The sequence below is a fragment of the Megascapheus bottae genome, chromosome 6 (genome assembly GCF_031878675.1).
Source record: "Megascapheus bottae isolate mThoBot1 chromosome 6, mThoBot2.hap1, whole genome shotgun sequence".
NCBI classification, from domain to species: Eukaryota; Metazoa; Chordata; class Mammalia; order Rodentia; family Geomyidae; genus Megascapheus; species Megascapheus bottae.
The window spans coordinates 43,270,920-43,294,639 of record NC_143514.1 but is presented as its reverse complement, the minus strand read 5'-3'; the positions used below and the strand labels follow the sequence as shown (position 1 = coordinate 43,294,639).

Here is a 23,720-nt window from a genome sequence, read left to right as displayed (position 1 = left end):
AATATAAAGGCTAATCACATCTGTTCTATAGTGTCATTTCAGAAGTCTTATAATGTGGCCTTTAATATTTGGCTCTTTTTGGAAATGTGTTTATTTTTGTGGCATTAGGGGGGGCTTGCATTTAAAGCCTCATACTCCTGCTTAGTTTTGTTTCACTAAAGGCCTAGCACTCTGCCACTTGAGCCACAGCTCTACTTCTGGCTTTTTGCTAATTAATTGGAGATCAAGGTATCATGGATTTTCCTGCCTGTGCTAGCTTCAGACTGTGATCCTCAAATTTCAGCCCCCTGTGTAGCTAGGATTACCAGCATGACTCACCAATGTCCAGTACATAGGCTTCTAAAAAAGAACTCTTTGGATCCATTGCACCCACGTTTGATGTTGGTAGTAAGCAAAGTGCAGTGGATTTGCTACGTACAGCAGTGTTCATGTTCTTGTACATCTGTCATGTAGCCTGCCACTGAACAAACTATCTAGCTGCACTGAAAGGTCATTTTTGCTGAACAGGACCTAGAGGAGCTGATAGAGACTACATTTTGCCTATTCCTGACTCGTATCCACATTTATTTTTATTAACATCAAAGTCCCGTAAGCTCCAGTGCCAACTGGGCTGAAGATTTCTTTTCACAGAGGATTTGCTTGCTTTCCCGCTATGGGAACGTTCTGTATCCTTTAAATCATTTTAAGCTGCTTCATTTGGAAAATAATTCCTAGTAGTGTGTTCATAGAGTGGATTGATTATGGCTACTGGGGAAATTCTCTCCTGGCTTAAATTTTGCTTTTCAAGCCTGCAAAGTGGGTGAATGAAGGGAACCCACGCCTGGTGCGTGAACTTTGTCAGGTGTTTGGGATGACGGCTGACTTCCAAAGACCTCCATGCAGCAAGACAAAAGGCATCAGGAGACCCGTGGCTGCTTAATAAGAGATCAAAGGGGCTGTGTGTATATCAGCTTGAAATCCAGATAGTCCAGATCAAAAGCTTGCCTTGGTGAGGCAGCTGCAAGGGCATGAAGTTAGCAGGAGGCCTCACAGATCTTAAGTCAGGCTCGATGGTGAACTTTGTGGGAATTTCATGGCTCTGGAATATGAATTTGGCAAACATTCTGATTGTATCTGTGGGGAAAAAACAGAACAGTGGGCAGGCAACATGTACTTATCAGCTGAATGATACTTTCTCATAGGAGTTCTTTCTTTTTAATTTTCTTTCCCCTTCCCCTTCCTCCCTCCCTCCCTCCCTCCCCCTCTCTCTCTCTCTCTCTCTCTCTCTCTCTCTCTCTCTCTCTCTCTCTCTCTCTCTCTCTCTCTCTCTCTCTCTCTCCCTCTCTCCCCCCCCCCTCACTGTGTGTGCGCGCGCGCGCGCTCGTGTGTGTGCCAGTAATGGGGCTTGAACTCATGGCCTTAGTGTTTTTGCTCAAAGCTGATATTCTACCTCTTGAGCCTCACCTTCACTTCCAGTTTTTGGTGGTTCATTTGAAGTCCTGTTCTTATGGATAGACTTTAAATTCAATTAGTGGGAGAGAGCAGTTACACAAAGTAAAATTATAATAAAGCAAACAGGATTGGGTCCCACTCTGTGCCATCCATTATGGCTGTAGCAATGATAGAAGTAAGATTCTAACAGGATTATTTTTTAGGAGTGAGAGGCCTCAAAAGGAATTGAATACCGCTGTGTGGACAGGCAGCAAATGACCTTGCAGGCAGAGCAGTAACTTGGCATTGATATTAGTGTTGGTTTTGATTCTTTATATTCTTGAGTAACTAATTCTAAATTTTGTTCATTTTAGTGAAAAGTTCATTGAGAAGTCTTAGGTTCTAAGTGTGTGTGTGTGTGTGTGTGTGTGTGTGTGTGTGTGTGTGTGTGTATTTTGGTGACAGTTCTGGGGCTTGAACTCAGAGCCTGTACTTATCCCTGAGCTACTGTTCCTCAAGGCTAGTTCTGTACCACTTTGAGCCACAGCTCTACTTCTGGCTTTTGGTAGTTAGTGAGGACAAGAGTCTCACAGCCTTTCCTTCCCCAGTTGGCTTTGAACTGTGATCCTCAGGTGTCAGCCTCCCGAGTAGCTAGGATTACAGGTGTAAGCCACTATTGCTCTGCATATTCTAATTTTTAATTTGGAAAACATGACAACATGCTCACAGCCATCAACATTTATGTTCTACTTCCTATGTTGTTGAGGCACTGTATCTGGTCTCATCTTCTGTACAGTTTGGGGATTGATTCTGTGCTTATCCCCATGCCTGGAGGAGGAAGCCAGCACGGAGAGGTTAAGAATTTGTTCCTGTTAGAGTGGGATGAAATGGAGTTGACCTCCAGAGAATGAACATTAGTTTGGACCCTAATTGTAACTGAAGATGGTAGATATTTCTGGTTGTCTCTCTGGAGAGACATACTTAATAAAGTTCTAAAGATTTTGCTTCTTATTAGCTCTTTCCTCCTCCCCCCCAAATACTTTTTCTTGTGGTACTAGGGCTTGAACTCATGGCCCCATGCTTAATAGGTAGTCACTATTCAAGTTGAGTCATTTTCTAGCCTTTGCTTTTTATTATTCTTGAAGCTTATGATCCCTTACCTTTTCTCTTCCCACCTGGACAGAGCTCTGCAAAGCTATAGTGTTTTTGCTGCCAGAATATAAACTGTGAGTGATTTTTTTCTGGTGTTTCCTGAAAGATTGGACTTTTTGGGCTTTTCCTGTATAATCTAAAGTTAGCAAACTTTATTCTGCACATTTTGTGCTATATGTCTTGGATTATTAGTTGATCTGTAAATGATTTAACAACAACAACAAAAAACCTACTCTTTACTCCTTTTGTGGGGAGGTATGGGGAGGCAATACTAAAGCTTGAACTCAGGGCCTTGTGCTTTCCTTTAACCTTTTGTTAAAGCTGACACTATGTCATTTGCGCCACATCACCACTCCTGGATTTTTGGGTGGTTAATTAGAGATAAGAATCTCAAGAACTCCTTTGCCCAGGCTGGCATTGAACTGTGATCCTCAGATCTTGGCCTCCAGAACAGGTAGGATTACAATCATAAGCCACTCATTGCCAGCTCAAAATAGATTTCTAAAATGTAACCTTAAAATTACATGCTTCTCTTCCATTGCATTTTTAATTGCCCTGCATGCTGTACTTTTTTGCACTGCTCAGAAACTGTTGAGTTCTGTGTGTGATGTGTGGAAAACCTATCATCCCTACCCTATGGAAGCAATATCTCAAGGAAGGTGGGGGGGGGGGCGCCATTGCAGAGCGGTCTACGAGTGCACTGAATTGTTTTCAGTGTGCACTTACTTTGAATATCACGGTGGCGTGGTAATTGCTGTGATTAGTGCAATGTTCTATTATCAAATAAAGTTAATGGGTTTAGAATCTAGTTAAGATTTTGCTTGTTATTCATTAGAATTATTTAGTCCTACATTTATTTGTCTTTTCTAAACATAACTGCTTAGCTTATTGGCCAAATCAGAAGAAACTTTTTAGAAATCATTCATTACAACCAGTGCCTTAAACCAACCCTAGTCTAGTTCTAGTGCTTATCAAAGTCAGCAAATAGTCCCTGACATATTTTTCTTGCTCTCTGAAAATGGTAATGGGAGGAAAAAAAAAGTGGTTTAGATTTGTTTTTAAAAAGCCAGGTGTTTAAAAGAAAAAAGCCAGGTGTTGGTGGGCTCATGCCCACCAACCTTAGCAGCTCAGGAGGCTGAGAGCTGAGGATTGTGGATTTGGACCCAATCCAGCCAGTAAGGTCCATGAGACTCTTCAGGGAACTGCCCCCCTCCCCCCCCAAAAAAAAGCTGAAAGTGGAGGTGTGGCCCAAATGGTAAAACTAACAGTCTTGAGCAAAAAGGTCAGAGAACTTGAGGCCTTAAACTTAAGCCCTAGCCCTGGCACCTTAACAAAGAAGGGAGAGGGAAAGGGAAGGGTGGGCAGGCAGGCATGCAATAGTCAGGGAATGAAGCTTTGAGCCCAGTTTGTGGTACATGTGCTGAAACCTAAGTTCACTGGCTGGTAGGTCATTTCTTTGCATTTGTGGAGTTCTTTCTGTGTCAGAATGATTGACAAGGCTTTGCCATATCTGCCTGGAGTAATTTCCTTGTTGGTGAAGTACTTTGTGCCACAGCTGCAGAGCAGGTGTGCTGGTGCATTGAGCTTCTAAACCACACAGCATGGAATTCTGATGCCTTACAAGTAAAACATATGAATTAACTGTGTTTCTTATCATACATTGACTGGGGCTAGCTTCTTATCTTAATATAGTTCCTTGATAATAAGTGCCGAAAATATCAAAGGTAAAAGGATTTTTAGACACTTTTTTTTTTTTTTTTTTTGCCAGTCCTGGGCTTGGCTCAGGGCCTGAGCACTGTCCTTGAGTTTTCTCAAGGCTAGAGTTCTATCACTTGAACCACAGCACTACTTCTGGGTCTTCATGCAGGCTAGGCAAGCACTCTACCACTAGGCCAAACTCCCGGCCTAGTAGACACATTTTCATATGAAGTAGACAAGGGTCTATCGTTTGTCCATTCTGTTGGGTGGTCTGTTTCATGACTTTGCCTGAGTGACTTGCTTGTGTTTCTTGTCTTAATTGTTGGAACATTCCTGTTTAACACCCTGCACATGGGGTTGATGTGTGTGGTTGACAGCCCACATTTTAGTGGCACCGCTGTCCTGCTGCAAGTGATACCTCTATACTCTGCCTGAGTTTATGGGAAATCTGCTTTCTCTTTGAACTCTGGGAACAGACACAAATATTCATTTTATAGACACTTCAGAAACTTTGAATTGCATCCATTTGGGTATAATGATTGTCACGTGTTTGCATCTGTTCATATAAAGGTATTCTTGTGCTCACCAAATAGATTCTCAAGAAAGTAATATAAATTAAAATTGCTGTTATATACCCTTATGTGCACACATGCTGCATGTTTTTGCTCTAGTTTTCATCCTCTAGGCTGTGAAACCTAGGCCTGCAGGACTTGAAGGATGCATTTTAGACCTAGAGATGATAAGTGTGTCTTGTAATGTGTTGGCTTTCCTTTAGCCTAAGTCCATTTAGCAAAAATGTATTGGCAAATAGAGAAGTAGTATTGCTTAGTGGGTGGAATTTAACTGGCTGGTTTAAATCGTAGCACTGGTAGTAGCCAATCATGTGTTTTGGTTGTTTAATTTTCTCTTTTCTCTCCTCTTCTGTCTTCTGGTTTGGTATACTGATTAAGCTTTCGTGATCTTCATTGATTAGAGAAGTTTGGTAATATTTTTATGAGCTATGGGGAACAACTTTCACATGCTACAAGTTCTTTCATAAGAAATAAACAAATGCTAGAGCTTTGCCACTTTATTCAGAGGGAAAAAAAAGACTGGTAAGGTGTGTGTGATTGGGCTTTAGTGCCCTCTATTGGCAATGTAGCATAAAGCAACATTTGAATCTTCAATACAATGTTCATTATCAAAAGGAGAAAACAGAGATTTTTAGCTTGTGATAATAGATGATCAGCTACGAAAGGGACTTTAAAATTTTACTTGCAGAGACTCAAGGTTGGCAGGGGTCTTAAGAAGCATAAAACTTTTTTTTTTTCTATATGCCATGTATGTGATACAATGGAGCTTTCTGACAAGAAGCAGCCAAGTCCGGCTAATGTTAGAGCATTTTGCATGCCATAAGGCCTCCCACACAGCAGCTGTCCTGGTGGGGAGCCAGCAGGTGTTGTTTTTCCAAAGGCAGCTTCTACCTGGGATGCCCAGGAGAGAAAATGCCTTGCTCATTGAAGGACTTTGTTCAACTGTGTGACAAATCACAGTCAGAAAAGTCATAATAGGAAATGCATTCGCCATTATAAATAATGGAGCCCTGCAGAGATGGGTGGTCTATTTCTTTTCCTTCTTTTAGTTGGCAAAGAAGCTGTCTTGGCGTTCTCTTCTCCCAAGAAAAGGGATGGTATATTAGCTTTAACATTTAGGGGTATAAAATTGAATAAATTTAATAAGCAAATATGCCTACAAATCATTTGAGACCCCCAAAACACTCTGCTTCGTGTAAATAGTTCTCACAGAGACTCTCCTATAGTAAATAAAATCTATTCATCTTTCTAAGTAGATCTAGTTCCCATATTTCTTAGTGAATTGTCTTAATTCTATAATTGTGTTCTTTCTAATGATCCTTTCATTTTCAAATGAATTTTGAAAAATGTATGTCATTATACTTCCATGTATGTTGACTACATTTTGGAAATGTATTCATCTATTTGTGTGTGTGTTTTTTTTTAAATAGTGCATGTTGATTCAGTGTTCTGTGAATCTAGACATTGCTCACAGCCAGCTTAAGCAAATCATTTTTTTTTGCTTTTGGTATGTTTTACTGTTACAGTTTTTTCTCTGAGAAACTTGGTAATTATTCATACAAACTAATGCTAGCTGCTTTCTGTGTGTTTCATGAGAGGAGTGAGCTATAATGTAGCTTGCCTTCCTCCCCAATAAAAAAACAATTCATCAAAAACTGACATCCTAAATGAAGGACATAATTGTACAGCTTATTTATTAGAGTGTCAAACTTAAAATGTAATGGTTTCATATTTCAGTGCGGAAAGTGTGTTGTGACTCATGGTTACTGGTGACAGAATAGACAGCTCTTTTATATTCCTGAGCTGATTGCTTGCTGATATACCAACTGACTTTCTCAGTATCCCCTCTCTTCTCTTCCTAGGCAATAGCTCCCTCTACTTGAAAATATTGGTGTAATTATACTTTAATACTGCATACTTTATTAGTGAGTTCCCTGGACAATTTTTTGCCTTTAATTCTCTCCATAAATATGTGGAATTAAATATTAGAGCATATAAGAATATGGCCAAGACTCTCTTGACTTAAGGGAGAAAGGCAAGGTTAGTAAAAGGAAGCAAACCTCTTTGAAGGCTTTGCTTTTTTTTTTTTTCAGCAAAGTAGCTGTGCAGTGTTTGCTGGCTTTAATGTGATATATTTGATTACAGTTGCATGTATGACTTTGTAAGTGAGCTCTGATGTCTGTAGCACAAGTGATATAGAACACTGGATCAGAACAAAATCTTCAAGAGCCAGGCATGATGTTGTATGTCTATAATCCTAGCACTTGAGAGGTCAAGGCAGGAGGATCCATGAGTTTGAGACTAGCCTGAGCTCATATTGAAACCTTGTCATCACAAAGAAAAGAGAAAGCCAGGTGCAGTGGCTCATGCCTGTAATCCTAGCTACTCAGGAGGCTGAGATCTGAGGATTACAGTTAAAAGCCAGCTCAGACACTAACGACCAGGAGACTCCAATTAACCACTAGAAAACTGAAAGTGGGCCTATGGCTCAAGGGGTAGGGCAGTAGCCTTGAGCTGAAGAGCTCGGAGACAACTCCCAGGCCCAGAGTCCAAGCCCCATGACCAACCAAAAAAGGAAAGAAAAAAAGAAAGGAAGGAAGAAAGAAGAAAAGAAAGAAAGAAGGAAAGAAAGGAGAAAAAAATAAAAGAAAAGAGAAGCTAGATGCTGGTGGCTAATGCCTGTAATATTAGCTACTTAGGAGGCTGAGATATGAGGATCAGTGTTCAAAGCCAGCTTGGGAAGGAAAGGTGGTGAGATTCTTACCTCCAATTAATCACAGAAAACCTGAAACGGAGCTGTGGCTCTAAGTGGTAGAGCAAAAAAAAGGGGGGGGTAGGGGAGTCAAGCAAGCACAGGGTGAGTGCCCAGGACCTGAGTTCAAGTGCTATGACTGATGAAAGAAAGGACAGAAGGAAGGGAGGGGCGGAAGGATAGAAGGGAAAGTGATGGGCGGGAGGAGAGGGTAGGGAAAAGGCAGTCAACACAAAAGTTGGCAGTTCAACTTCTGGTGTTCCAGAAAGGACTTAAAAGATGCTAACTGCTAGAGGTATAATGTTTTATTTCATAAATTAATATGTTTCTATGACATACAAACCCTTAGCCTAATTTTGACTACGTTCTAAATACTAAGTCCCAGTGATTGTAATTAGAGATTCCCTCCTTGAACACTTGTTTGTTAAACTTGTCATTTAAAATATGATATAAACATAAGCCATATAATGAATGATTGTTGTTCTTAAGGTACTATGTTATCTCTCATCTCTTTTGCTGCCCCTTGGTTATCTCATATTGTTACACTATCTCACTTTGTTACCTGATATATCGGATATATTTGTATTTGGTTATTTGAAATTAGATAGGGAAGGGGGAAAAACAAGACGAGGGGTGGGGGGTGGGGAAATGGGGACCAAGACATGTGAAAGGGTATCAATGTATGTGAATTAATGCAGCATCTATCTGGCAAATATCATGTAACCCTTCTATTAATTACAATAAAAATATATGGAAAAAAAAGATGCTAACTGCTAAGACTTGCCCTTGTGGAAGAGAATGCACATGACTTAACAATAGGAGCAACATAGCCAAACCCTTCCCCTCTCTAAGAGAGTTTCAGTAACAGTTCGATTGTGTGTATGTATATATATGTATGTGTATTCTGTGCTCCTCCACTGGAGCTTGAACTCAGGGCCTCACATTTTGACTTAATGTTTTTGCTCAAGGCTGGTGTTCTGTCTGTCACTTAAGCTATACCTCTACTTTCCAGCTATTCCCAGACCCCTTTGTAGTCCAATAATATGTCAGTCACCAGAAGCTTAACAGACACATTTGCCTGCATCGAACACTTAGACATATATGTAACTGCAAGTGGTAAGCCCTTGATTCAAGCTGCTGCTTATGTAGATGTATAGGGATATTTTATTTTATTTCATGTTGCCTTGAGCATGTCCTCAGGGTGCAGATCACAGGAAGTAAATAGTAACCTGTTTTCTTTTTTTGTTGTTTTTTCATATTTTTATTGTAATTAATAGAAGGGTTACATTATATTCACCAGATAGAAGGTGCATTATTTCACAAACATTGATACCCTTTCTCATGTCTTGGTCCCCATTTCCCTCCCCCCTTCCCTATCCTATTTCAAATAACCAAATAAGCATATATATATATATATAATATATCAGATAACAAGGTGAAATACTGTAACAATATGAGATAACCAAGGGACAGCAAAAGAAATGAGAGATAGCATAGTACATTAAGGACAACAATCACTCATTATATGGCTTTTTTTTTTTTTGGCAGTCCTAGGCTCGAGCTCAGGGCCTGAGCACTGTCCTTGGACTTTCTCAAGGCTAAAGCTCTACCCCTTGAGCCTCAGCACCACTTCCAGCTTTTTTTTTCTATGTATGTGGTACCGAGGAATCGAACCCGGGTCTTCATGCATGCTAGGCAAGCACTTTAACCACTAGGCCAAACTCCCGGCCCTCATTATATGGCTTTTGTTTCTATATCCTGGAGGTCCTTTCATTTAGCATCATCCTATATGACCTATGTATCTAGGTTTTGTTCTATTGTAAGTCTCTGCTAGGAGAGCCCAAGGTTTCTACTGATTATGACAAATGAGGGAAACCATTGAGCCTATGTTCCTTTGAGTCTGGCTTATTTCACTTAATATGATTTTTTTCTAAGTCTTTCCATTTCTTTACAAATGGGATGATGTCTTTCTTTCTGACAGCAGCATAGAATTCCATTGTGTATAAATACCACATCTTGTTGATCCACTCATCAACTGAGGGGCATCTAGGTTGATTCCATATCTTTGCTAATGGCACATAGTGCTGCAATGAACATCGTTGTGCTGGTGAATTTAGTCTGTCCTTGTTTCTGGATGATTGGGTAAATGCCAAGTAGTGGAATTGCTGGGTCATAGGGAAGCTCTATGTTTAGTCTTTTGAGGAACTGCCATACTGCTTTCCAACAATGCAGTAGTGATCCCTCCTGGCCACATCCCCTCCAGCATCTGTTGTTATTAGATTTCTTGATCCTGGCAATTCTAACTGGAGTGAGGTAGAATCTTAGAGTTGTTTTGATTTGCATTTCTTTTATGGACAGCGATGTCGTGCATTTCTTCATGTGTCTATAGGCCATTTTTATTTCTTCTTCAGAGAATACTCTATTTAAGTCTTTGGCCCATCTTTTAATGGGATGGTTGTTTCTCTGGAGATTAGTTTGGGAGTGATTCAATTTTTTGAGCTGTTGATATATTTTAAATATGAGGCCTTGTCTGTTGTATGGTTAGTGAAGATCTCCTACTCTGTATGCTTCCTAGTTAGTTTGCTAGCTATGTCTTCGCCATACAGAAGCTCTGCAGTTTAATGCAGTCTCACTTGTAGTGACCAAAACAGCTTGGTACTGGCACAAGAAGAGGCCTGAAGACCAATGGAATAGAACTGAGGACCCCAGATATTAACCCACAGACCTATGGCCACCTAATCTTTGATAAGGGAGCCAAAAAAAATAGAATGGAAGAAAGACAGCCTCTTCAACAAGTGGTGCTGGCAGAACTGGTTAAGCACCTGAAGAAAACTAAAGTTGGATCCTTCTTTGTCACCCTGCACCAGGGTCAACTCCAAATGGATCAAAGATCTAGAGGTAAAGCAGATACACTGAAAACTTTGCAAGAGGGAATAGGAGATACACTAGGTCTCCTTCGCACAGATAGAAACTTTCTTAATAAGAACCCAGAAACACAACAAATAGTAACCTGTTTTCTAAAGCAAGGGCTATCCTGAGCCTGCACATTTATTTTCCAGAAGCTGACTCATGGGTCTTTGCATTATTTGTAGGATCCTCTAGACCCCACCAGGTCCGTGATCGTGATCCGCTCCCTGGTTGCAGATGGTGTGGCAGAAAGAAGTGGAGAACTCTTACCTGGCGACCGCCTGGTCTCTGTCAACCAGTTCTGTTTGGACAACACTACGCTGGCTGAGGCAGTGGAAGTACTGAAGGCAGTGCCCCCGGGCACTGTGTATCTTGGCATCTGCAAGCCTTTGGCAGTGAGTGCTGGATTTCTTTACTAATTCCAGGAGGTGATAACAGTGCACAAGTGTGAGTTTTCGTTTTTGCCAGTTCTAGGGCTTGAACTCAGGGCCTAAGCACTGTCCTTGGGCTTTCTCAAGGCTAATGCTCTACCACCTGAACCACAGCATCATTTCCAGCTTTTTCTATGTATGTGGTACCAGGGAATTGAACCCAGGGTTTCATGCATGCTAGGCAAGCACTCTACCACTAGGCCATACTCCCAGCCGAAGAGTGTGGGTTTTTGAAGACAAATGCATCTGGCCTTTAATTCCTACTTAGTCGTTAGCATCTTTTGTTTTGTTTTTTTCTTCCTGTGCCAATATTATTGGGACTTGAACTCAGAGCCTCTTGCCTTTGCTTACCTTTTTCACTCAATAGTGGTGCTCTGTCACTTTAATCATACCTCCAACTTATGATTTTTTGCTGGTTAATTGGAGATAAGAGGTTCTTAGATTTATCTACCTGGACTACCTTAGAACTGTGATTCTCAGATCTCAGCAACCTAAGAGGAGGAGCTAGTATTACAGGCATGAGCCACTGGTGCCTGACTATAATTTTCAGTGTCCTTTCATTGGAACATTAGAAGCAGTGTCTACCTGGTAGGTTCTGAGGATTAAAGAGGATTGTATCAGATAGGTACATAGTCCATCATTATACTCATGCGTCCTCTGCTACTGCCTTTACTCTTATTTTCATTCATCGCCCTGCGTTTAGCATGGGCTTCTAAAATAAGTGTTTCTGCATTTGATTGTTCATTAAAGAAGATGTTAAGATGGCACAATATATAGAAATCCAGTTAATCATTTCACTTTAACCATATGGCAACAAGAGTTAATGCTTTTCTACTATCATCAGTATCGCTAGCAGCCCAAGCCCCTAAAACTCCTATGGTAAAGCCATGTGGATGTTGTCTTCTTGTGTTGTACAGTGAGCTGACAGTTCCCAATACATGGGCACCGTATAGTCCTGGTGCTATGAAGATACTTCATGCAGGAGATACTTGATCATTTTCAGCTGGTTTAAAAATATTGCCAAATTGGCCGGGAGTTTGGCCTAGCAGTAGAGTGCTTGCCTAGCATGCACGAAGGCCCGGGTTCGATTCCTCGGTACCACATACATAGAAAAAAGCCGGAAGTGGTGCTAAGGCTCAAGTGGTAGAGCTCTAGCCTTGAGAAAGTCCAAGGACAGTGCTGAGACCCTGAGCTCAAGCCTAGGACTGGCAATATATATATATATTGCCAACTGCTTACTCTGTGTCAATCAGGATTTTAAGCCTATACATGTATTAACTAATATAAAAGCAATTTTTTTTGCTAGTCCTAGGGCTTAAACGTAGCACCTGGGCCCTGTCTTTGGACTTTCTCAAGGCTACCACTCTACCACTTGAGTCACAGTACCACTTCCAGCTTTTCTGAGTATGTGGTGCTGAAGAATCCAACCCCGATCTTCGTGCATGCTAGGCAAGCACTCTACCACTAAGCCAAACTCCCAACCCTATAAAAGCAATTTTAAGGGTAGTCTCCTTGTTCTCCTTACAGATTCCCCAGTGAAGGTACGAAGAGTTGAATTATTCTCCAAGGTCACATAACTAACTAGTAAGTGTAGGGATGACCCATGAAGATATGTCACATAGGTAAGAATCCACAGGAGATAGTTAAAATGAAGTTTCCCCTGCTCTCTCCCAGGGGATTCTGATGTGCTGCTCAGGAAGGTTCGTTTTCAGTTGGTCACGAGTGATTCTTATGTAACATTTTGTATTTAGAGGAACATTTTTAAAAGGTAGGCTCACACCTGTAATCAAGCCTTTCAGGAGGCTGAGACCTGAGGATTGTGATTCAGAGCCAGCCTTGGTAAAAAAAAAAAAGTCTTTGCAACCTTTTCAGCAAAAAACTGGAAGAGGAAGTATGACTCAAATAGTACAGTACTCCCCTGGAGTAAATATCTTTAGGAGAGCAAGAGACCTTGAAGAGACCGTAATACTGGTACAAGCTACCACCTAAGCCACCAACTCTCCTCCATCCAAACCATCAACCAACCAAACAAACAAACAGGCAAAAAGAAATAATGTATAAGCGATTTGACCAGTTGGAATACCATGTTTCTTCTAAGAGCTTATGTCTTCATTCCTGAAAGGAATGGACAAGAATTTTTCTAAGGTTGTGTTGTATGAATTTTGTTTAACATGCTATGTTGAATGATACCTTGTGAATGTACAGCCAATTAAATGGATAGATGGATACAGATTGTTATTTTCATGCCTAGAAGCATGCATTACATACAAATATTTTACACTTGAAAACCTTGATGTGGCCTTCTTATGTAAACTTTGCAAAAATGTATGGTTCTGTGACTGAATGCTTTTGCACCAGCACATATTCTATCAACGGGCCACACCTCCCATTCTTTTGTTCTTCATCTCTTGAACATAATAAAACGCCTGTCTGTTTGAGAGATCTGTGACACACGGAGTCCTTCCAAATGAAGTCTTAGCACATTGTTAATCACGTGCTTGGCATTTTGTGTACTTAGTGTAAGTACTGTCATAGTCAACAGATGGTGCTTGGTTTGGTTTTCAGATAAATCAAGGAGGGGAAAAGTGCTAGTATTTTATAGAATCTCAACGCAGTGTTTTAGATTGAAGCACGAACCTCATCTAGAGCTTTTCCTGGTGGTTTGCTTGCTAGGTGGTTGTGGCGGCATGGGAACATCCCAGACTATTTCTATCCTATAGGACTTAAGCAGCCCAACTGTGGTCTTGAAGCAGCTTTTAGAAGTGGAGGCAGGGTAGAGAAATGGGGCTCTGCACCAGCAGGATGTAGATTTCTGTGCTGCCCCTGGGGGAGCCCTCATCCCTGGGACATTGCTCAGGGAGTTTTCTGGAATGTTTTGTGGGGAGCAACTCTGCCTAGGTTTTCTTCCCTGTGAGTTCTAGGCTCCTTAGGTGCAGGAGACCAGTGAAGGGATCAAGTGTAAGGCCAGTTTTTTAAAGTATAAAGTAGCTGGGTGCAGTGGCTCACGCCCGTAATCCTAGCTACTCTGGAGGCTGAGTTCTGAGGATCAAGGTTCAAAGCCAGTCTGGCTCAAAAGTGCCCAAGACTCTTATATCCAATTAACCAGTAGAAAATGGGAAATGGACTCAAGGGTAGGGTGGTAGCCTTGAGTTGAAGAGCTCAGGGACAGCACCCAGGTGGAGTTCAAGCCCCATGACCCATACAAAAAAATAGTTTCTTTTTTTTTCCTTTTGTTTGTTGATCTCCTGAGTAGTTAGGATTACAGGTATGAGACACTGGTGCCTGACTGTACTTGTTTCTTCTTCTCCCCCTCCTAGTCCCCTCTCCTCTTTCTACCCCCTCCTCCTCCTCCTCCCTTTTCTTCCTTTTCTTCCTCCTCCTCTTTCTTCTTCTTCTTACTTCTTCTTCTTTGCCAGTTCCTGGGGCTTTAGCTCAGAGCATGGGCACTGTCCCTAAGCCTGTCTATACTCAAGGCTAGCACTCCACCACTCGAACCACAGCACCACTTCCAGCTTTTCTCTGTGTACATAGTACCAAGGAATTGAACCCAGGGCTTCATGCATGCTAGGCAAGTACTCTACCCCTGGTCCAAACTCCTTGCCCTACATAGTTTCTTTTTTATGTGAGAAAAGTCTGTCTTCTATCAGCATGTGTGGGTTAAAAGTTCCTACTCAGAAAAAGCTGTAAATGGTGCTGTGGCTCAAGTGGCAGGGCACTAGCCTTGAGCAGAAAGTTTCCAAGGACAGTGCCCAAGCCCTGAATTCAAGCCCCAGGACTGGCAAAAAAAAAAAAAAGTTCCTGCTCTAGCCTGGGGGCTTGACTCCTATTCCGGACAGAAAAGAGGGTAAGGTTTTGTCTTGCCCTGGTTTCTTTTCGAAATGCAGTTGATAGGCTCAGACTTATGAAGAAATAATAGAGGGTGTCTGTATATTTTAAGATTACTTGTATGATGTTTATCTTATGTCAAGAGTAACTCCCCCCGCCTGGGGTTTGAACTCAAGGCCTGAGCATTGTCCTTGGGCTTTTTCAAGGCTAATGCTCTACCCCTGAGCCACAGCACCACTTCCAGCCTTTTCTGTGTATGTGCTATGAAGGAATCGAACCCAGTGCTTTGGGCATCCTGGGCAAGCACTCTACCACTAAGTCACCTCTCTAGGCCTCAAAAGTAACTTTATATAAATACATTTTACCCAATTCAAGCTAGCCAATTATGAGCAGATAGTGAACCTGAGCTCAGCCAGTCTGAGAGAGGGTCAGGGCCTCTTGCATTAGGGATAAATGCTGTGTGTGGGGGGGGGGGGGATAGCAGCCTGACTACTTGCCAGATTTTTGGCTATTGGCACACCCTTCTACAGAAATAAATTTTGCCTTGCTGAGGCAATTTTTCATTTTTCGTGGCTCCAGTGGTTCTGGGAGAGCATATTTATAACATTTAACATCTGGGTTTCTGTAGCATCACTCCTCAGGAGATGTAAATAGTGGTTCTGAGAACCAGGTATGGATTTTCTCTGAGATTTCTGGTTCTGGGCTTTTTTATGGTACAGTTGGTGTCAGCATATGACAGTGACCATTGTGTCCTGAATCCACAGCATATGATAGGGGGCAGAGGGAAGGATGTGACTGAAATGACCCAAAATCCATTTGGAAAGGATCAGCTGTGAATATGTAACAGTTTATGACTTTTATCATTTTGATGATATATTTGATCTTACCTCACATGTACCAGAGCTAAAACAAAACAAATGAAGCAACATTAAATACAACAATCTTCAGTGCCAGGATGGTAGGATTGGCAGAGTTCTTGAGCAGGACAGGGGTGGGTTTTGCCTAGTTTAGTGGTTAGGGTGGCTGTGTGTCTGCAGCCAGGCATGCAGCATTCACCTTGCTGCTCTGTAAGGGGCTGGTAATATGGTCGTGGAGAATATAGGTTCTGGAGAAGCAGAGTTCACTTCCTCAAGATGAAACTGCTGTTATGTAACAATGGGCAAAGTACTGTGTGTTTTCTTACCAGTAACATAGAGTTAATAAGAACACTTTGTTAATCCATTAATTTGGATATCATTATTATTCACATTCTTAACTCTGTGCCTGGTAGTTATTTATATACACAAGGTCTAATCTCAGGTAAGTGATTTAACTTAAAGAAAACACTTAAAGTTTGAGAAGAGCTGACTGGGTTATGGCTTAAAAAATTATACAAGAACATTTCATTCTATTGAAATAAAATTTTGTATATTTTTAATATATTTATACAAAATAAGGTATAGTCTAAAGAGAGTTTTAAACTTCAGGTCTCATGTACGTGCTATTGGCTCACAACAATAATCCTAGTTACTCAGAGGCTGAGATCTGAGGATCAGGGTTTGAAGCCAACCCTGGCAGAAAAGTTTGTGAGACTTGTATCTCCAGCCAACCACCTCCAAAATGGGAAATGGAGCTGTGCTGGCCTTGAGCAAAAGAGTTCAGGGACAGCACCTGAGTTCAAGCCCCAAGACTGGCACAGGAAGAAACCTAAGGTCTCTCTGCCCTACCCCACTCTGGCATGTGTCAACTTATGTCTAATGAAGTGGTTTATGTTTTCAGGAAGATGCAAAAGAGGGAAGTTGTTACGTTTTACATCCAAACAATAATGAAGAAGAGGATGAACTTTCAGGAGGAATTCATGATATAAATTCATCTTTAATACTTGAAGCACCTAAGGTATTTAAGAACTTCATTTCCCATTCGAATAATTGGCTGTGAACTGATTTCTGTAAAGGAGACAAAAACTTGTTCTGACTCCTTTGGCTAAAAAGATGAAAATTAAAAGTTTTGCCTCACTCTATCCCTTATTTTCCCCCTTTCCTTTGAGACAGGGTCTAGCTGTGTAGCTCAGGGTGGCCTTGAACTTGCTATGTAGCCCAGGCTGCCCCCAATTGGATTTGTGATCCTTCTGCATGCTGGCATGTCAGACACACACTATCCCAAAGAAATACATCCGATTTTGTTTCACTAGTGTAGTCTTTAAATTTGGTAAGACAGAATGTATTGCTGGAAATAGGAATATATTTGAAATATGGTAGAAAATAAACCTAAAGAAAATACATGTTTTAAAAATTAAAATTAAAAATTATTATCTCTAAGTAGTTGTCAAGGGGGTTAAAATTTACCATGCCAGTTAGTGAGGACAATGAATAGTTTCCATGTAGAATAATTTCTAAGGGGGACTTACCTGGTCAAGCCTTACTTACTTCATGCTCTAATGATAGAAAGTTCATGTGGAGCTTTGTTGATTTCTTTATTTTTGTTCTGTATTGTTTCACAGCTAAAGTATGGTTTTTCTTTACTTGATAACCACGGTTCCACAACATTCTTATATGACTCTTCCCATGAAGTTTGTCACATTTCTTAAAAGTGTAGGCATGCTTTGTTCCGATTTTAGAACCTTGTAAGAGATTGTAATCCATCTCCTGACTACATTTTTTTTTTTTTTTGCTAGTCCTGGGCTTTTAGCTCAGGACCTAAGCACTGTCCTTGGACTTTCTCAAGGTTAGAGCTCTACCACCTGAGCCTCACTGCCACTTCTAGCTTTTTTCTATGCATGTGGTACCAAGGAATTGAACCAGGGTCTTCATGCATGCTAGGCAAGCACTCTACCACTAGGCCAAACTCCCGGCCCAATGACTACATTTTTTTAAAAAAACTGTTTGCAATATTCTGGAAATCTGCAGTATTGTTTTCATTTAAAAGCCTCACCATATGACATTTAGCTGAGAAGGCAAAGCAGTGGGGAAGTGCAGGATTATTCCAGGAATTCAAGCTTGATAATACTTAATGGGTAGGGCTTAAGAAAGGAATTATCACTGATCTCTCTCTTAGAAGACCTTGGGTCTCATTGCATCCCACATCAACAGGTTCTCTGGAGTTAGGTCAGAGGCCCAGCAAATTCATGTAATCATTCAGCATTAGCCAGGAACTCAACAAAATTGTCTGCTTTCCTATGACTATTAGTACTTTATCTTAGTTGTCGTAATTAGAGAAAGCATAAATTAAAACAATAATAAAACAATAATATATCCATTTCTTTTTATCAGATATTCTCAACCATTTATTTTTATCAGATTTTGTCAACAGAGTTAGAAAAGCCATATTTCTATTATATAGTATATTATTTTTTAAAAAAATCTCACTCAAAATAGATAAGACAGGCTGCCCATGTCTTTAGTTTGTACCATGTTTTTGAGGTTTGGGTTGTAGCTCAGTGATAGAGTGGTGGTGTAGCATGAGCAAGGCCATGCGTTTGATCCTTAGTACTGCCAAGAAAAAAAAAAGGAAAAGAGAATGTAATTTGAACAGTCAAAAGGCGTGTGTGTGTGTGTGTGTGTGTGTGTGTGTGTGTATGTGTGTGTGTGTAATTATCCTTATTATTTTTTTGGTTGGTTGTGGGGCCTGAACTCAGGGTCTGGGCCATGTCAGCTCAAGGCTACTGCTCTACCACATTGAGCCACAGCACTGCTTCTGGTTTTCTGGCAGTTAATTGGAGATAAAAGTTTCCCGGACTTCTGTGCCCAAGCTGGCTTTGAACTGTGATCCTCAGATCTTAGCCTCCTGAGTAGCTAGGACTATAAGCATGAGATACCAGAACCCAGCTAATTATTATTTTTAATGCCAGTACTAGCATTAAAACTCAGGACCTCACTCTTCCTTGGCTTTTTCTGCTGAAGGGTGGTGGTGCTTTACCTCTTAAGATACACCACCACTTTGGCTTTTTGCTAGGATTACATACCTGTATTAGCATAAGATGAGTATATGTATGTGTTATTTTCTGTATTAAGCACATGGGTTCAAAATTTGGTGTAGCAGTTTAACCAAACTCCTATTTCTGCTGGAGAATTTTCATGGGGTTAATGTGTAATAGATTTTCTAGAACAGTCATTCACCTTGCCAGGACACAATTCTGCCCTTCCCTTGCTGTTTGACCCTTTCCTGGGTTATGGGCTGTGTATAGGGAGCTCAGTTGTAATGGAGAAATGCAGTCCCTGATCCTGTTAACCATGTGTTAGCACAAGATATGGAGTGAAGTTATGTCTACATGTTCATTTTCTGCTTGGGGTGGATACTACAGACAGGTGTGGTTTAACCTGTTTTTTGTTTTTGTTTTTGTTTTACAATTTTTTATTTACAGGGTTTTAGAGATGAACCATACTTTAAAGAAGAGCTTGTGGATGAACCCTTTCTAGACTTGGGAAAGTCTTTCCAGTCCCCCCACACGGAAATGGAAGCCAGCCAGGAGGCCTGGGAAATGCATGAGTTCCTGAGTCCGCAAATGGAGGAGCTGGGCGAGGAGAGGGAGATGCTGGTGGATGAGGACTATGAGCTCTATCAAGAAGGCTTGCAGTCTGTGGACGTGTATCCCTCGTCCCAGAGTCAGGATGCCACCACGCCAGTGCCTGCCAGACAGGATCTCCAGTTTGGCACCCAGTGGTTACATGAGAGCCTGTCAAGTGATGAGGCCCCCAGGTCTCCAGATGCCGGGTCCATGACTGCGGTCTATCCCCCAGAGGCACAGCAGTATGGTTATAGCACTGGAGACGGGGTAAGTTATCAGAACCTGGCTTCCCATCCCCCCCCCCCCCCGCTCCACTGTCCAGACCCCTTTTGCTTTCATGCAATTTTGCAAAAATAAAGCAACCCAAGATATGTGATGGTGCACAGTGCACCTTAGCCTGTATGCCGGCACCAGGAGGTCATGATTTTTGGTAGCAGCGCACACACAGCTTCTCGTGGCAGTCAGTGAGCTGTGCAGTACCTTGCCGGTTTTCCTCAATGCTGTTGTGTTTTAGATTTTTTTTTGGGGGGGGGAGGGTTCATGGGTCCTGGGCATTGTCCCTGAGCTCTTCAGCTCAAGGCTTCCACCCTACCCTTGAGCCAAGCCCCACTTCCCATTTTCTAGAGGTTAGTTGGAGATAAGAGTCTCAGGTCCTTTTGTGCCCAGGCTGGCTTTGAACCTAGATCCTCAGATCTCAGCCTTCTGAGTAGCTAGATTACAGGCATGAGCCACCGCACACGGCTGTGTTTTAAAGAATTGTATTCTAAAGGTGATGGATGGATGGAGGTGTTGCAGTTGCATCAGTCAGGTTTATTTGCTTTTGTTTGTTTTCTTCTTGAGACAAGTCCCACTGTGCAGCCCAGACTAGTCTGAAACTTATTTTTCTTCTGCAGCAGCCTCTTGAGCATCAAGATTATAGGCATGCACTATCATGTCTGGCTTTGCTTTAACATGGCATTCATTGTCTTCCTGATTTCTCATTTTAAGGGAGAGTTCTTTTTAACACTGTGGTTTATCATATACTGTGTTTTTCAGTGGAAAACAAGGCAAAAGTAACATATATTTATACATATATAGAAGAACAACAATATATAAGGAACAACAATGTATATATGTGTATATATATACATATATATATAGTTGTCCACTTGTTCCCTCTGCTACATATGCTACAAAAGCAGTAAATATTGGAAAATTTACCTTTACATTGAAGAGATTTATGACTTAACAGTGGAAACTTACAATTTAATAGAGTTACCCTTGCTATTAAGTCACTAGTAAACTTATTTTTTTTCTAAAGTTAAAATTAGCCAGTCATTAGTTAGTATCTGTCACTGTGTTCAGCTTCAAAAGCAAATTGGAATTGTGTGCTTAATACTCATTTGTTATGGCTGGTTTTTCTTTAAAAGAAAATTTTCTATCCACTCAAGGCAACCCGGAAATCTGTCTTGTAAAATATGCAAATGTTTAAGGCTACAGATAAAATAGTCAAGTGAATATTCATAATAAAACTTTAGTTAAAATCAATATTTTATAGCCTAGACAATGTCGACTTTTTTGGTCTCATCACATTTAATAAAATATAATCAAATTATTTCAATGAATATTGAATGGCAGTTTGGGCTGGCTCCAGTGGCTCACATCTGCAATCTTAGCTAGCTGGGAGATGGAAAGGGAAGCCTGCAGTTCAAGATCAGCCTGTGCAAAATGTTATTGAGACCCCATCTCAACAAATAAACTGGGTGTGATAGCTTCCTTTGTGTGTGTGTATGTGTGTGTGTGTGTGTGTGTGTGTGTGTGTATACGCGTGTGTGCATGCATGCTCGCTCATGCACGCATACACGTGGTGCATTGGAGCTAGATCTCTGAGCTCTTACTTAGCTTTTTAGTCAAGGCTGGTGTTCTACTATTTGAGCCACACCTCCACTTCCTGCTTTTTGGTGGTTAATTGGAGTTAAGACTTTACTGCTCTGCCTGTCTTCTAATTGGTATCCTCAGATCTCAGCCTCTTAAGTAGCTAGGATTATAGGTGTGATCGACCTCATAGCCTTGTCACTCACTTCTGTAATTCTAGCTCCTCAGGAGGTGTAGGTAAAAGGATGGGGTCCCTAGAATCTAAGCCCATATCTGAAAGTGAAAGCAAGCAAACAGAAAATGTGTGTGTGGAGGGGCGGTGATATGGGGAAGTCATGACTTAAGTGGTAGAGTGCCTACCTAGTAACTGCAAGGCTCTAAGTTCAAGTTCCAATAGTAGACACTCTTCAATAATACCTTTACAAAAATAAGGTCTCTACCAGAATTATGTTTTGATCATTTAGCATTGTTTTCTAAATACATTATGTCTAGATTGCTATCTAGAATGTTTGAGATAACAGCATAGTCCCTGAAGGCTTACCTTTATCTCAGGCAGTCAATAAGTAAAGTTAGAGTTTTAAGATCCTTCTTATCACGCGGTTTTGCTGCTTCTCTTGTTAGAAATGATAATCAATGCTTACATTTGAAGGGCATACATCCTAGTTGGGAACTCTTTCCCAGCCTATATTTCTGTATTTTCCATTCCTTACTGGTTATGGCTATTTTTTTCTACAAAAATATTTTTAATTTCCCCAAATAAAAGACAGCCTAGTTCCCTGTTATATAAACTTCTTTTTTCTAGTCCTGGGGCTTGAACTCAGGGCCTGGACACTGTCCTTGTACTTTTCTCAAGGCTAGTGCTCTTGAGCCACAGAGTCACTTCTGGCCTTTTCTTATTATGTAGTATTGGGGAATCCAACCTAGAGCTTCATGCATGCTAGGCAAGCACTCTACCACTAGGCCATGCACCCACCATCCTCCCCCTATTATATAAACTTTTGAAGCTACAGATAAAATAGCTTAATGTATATTCAAGGTATTTATGCATTTAGACCAAGACATGAGAAAAGGTATCAATGTATGTGAAGTAATGCACCATCTATCTGGCGAATATAATGTAACCCGTCTAATAATTACAATAAAAATATATGAAAAAAGGTATTTGTGCATTTAGGCATTCATATTTTAAAATCTGCAATATTTTTGAAACTATTCTTACATTTAATGGTATCATTTTTTAAGGTTATAGAGCATAATGGTTAAGATGGTTTTAGTCCTAAAGTATGTTGCTTGAGGAGTTATTTTAGGTTATATTTTTCCTGGTGGACACTGGTGGCTCAAGCCTGTAATTCTGCCTACTCAGGAGGCTAAGATCAGAGGATTGCAGTTTGAAGCCAGCCCAGGTTCTTATCTCCAATTAGCCAGCAAAAAGCAGGTGGAGTTGTGGTGTAAGTGGTAGAGTACCAACCTTGAACTCTTGAGTTCAAAGCAGTATTGGCATTAAAAAAAAAGAATTTGACTGTTTCAGAAGTAGACTCACAATTTTCCCCATTGTGTGTCCACAGATTTCACTTTGTACATGTCTTCAACCAAGTTGTAGTATATGTCAGAACTTCTTGTAAAGCTGCATGATTTCCTCTTGCATGCATACACTGGGAAAAACAAAAATGTCTTCTACCTTGCTTGATTCAGCCCTACGAGGGTAGAAAAGGATAGTGAGACTATGTTTCAAGTGGTGGAGCACTTCCTTAGCAAACATGAGGCCCGAAGTTCGATTCCCAGTAGAGAAGGGCAGGAAAGATGAACAGAGGTGAAGAGAAGAGACAACAGTAAAGAAAGAAAAAAAGTTTCTCTGGAAACAGATTTCTACTAAAAACAGTCGGTTTTCAGTGGAATAAGTGAGAGTTAAGGAAGTTTGTGAGAATGTTTATTTCTCTGATGGCAGGCCTACTGTTTCTTGGGAGTCAGCCTGGCTGGTTAGTGTGACAGCCTCTTTTCCCACAAATTAATGCTTATGGCAGCCATTAGTCCAATCCCAAATACCTTTCGCTTAAAATAACAGTCACCCCAACTCTAGGATTCTAAGAGTATTCCCATATCTGCTCCCCCTGCTTCCAGTTCTTTTGGTTTGTCAGGCTATCAAAGAATAGTGAGAGCTATTTGGGACTGAGCAGGGGTAGAGAGAGCTACTGTGCCACAGTCAATGAGGACCCAAGCCTTGGTTCAGCTTGTTGGTGAAAGTGGGCTTGTTAGACATTGTGATGGTTCATTTCCATTGTCAGCTTGAGTGGATTACGAAATGCTCAGGAGATTGGTACAGCACAGTCCTTGGGGGTGTCTGTGATGACATTTCCAGAGGCAATTAGATCCTGAGAGCTTTGACCTAATGGGTGGGTTAATCTCTTGATGTATTCATAGTGTAATGACATTATTGAGAGATGTTGAAAAAGAGTCAGGGCTCATCCATCATAGGTAAGTCCTTGGGGACTCTATCCTGCCCCGGCCCCTTCCTGTGTTCTCCTTCCTCCACTTCCCGGCCACCCTGCCCTGGCTGGGATTGGCTGACACCCCTTAAGTCTGGAGAATCAACAATTCCTTCTCTTAGGTTGTTTAGGTCAAGTACTTGGTCATTGCAG

The 23,720-nt window shown here is 41.1% G+C and overlaps 1 protein-coding gene across 2 annotated transcripts in view; it reads left to right on the top strand.

The window, feature by feature from the left end:
- Positions 1-23,720, top strand: part of Patj (PATJ crumbs cell polarity complex component) — a 264,480-nt gene that overhangs the window by 71,081 nt on the left and 169,679 nt on the right. Inside the window, exons 18-20 of one of the 2 annotated variants that reach the window (XM_090334725.1) lie at positions 10,677-10,886; positions 16,506-16,622; positions 19,087-19,497. In XM_090334725.1, coding sequence (XP_090190851.1) covers positions 10,677-10,886; positions 16,506-16,622; positions 19,087-19,497 — 738 coding nt within the window. The remainder of the gene's footprint in view (positions 1-10,676; positions 10,887-16,505; positions 16,623-19,086; positions 19,498-23,720) is intronic. The other variant, XM_090334724.1, reaches the window with a different exon arrangement.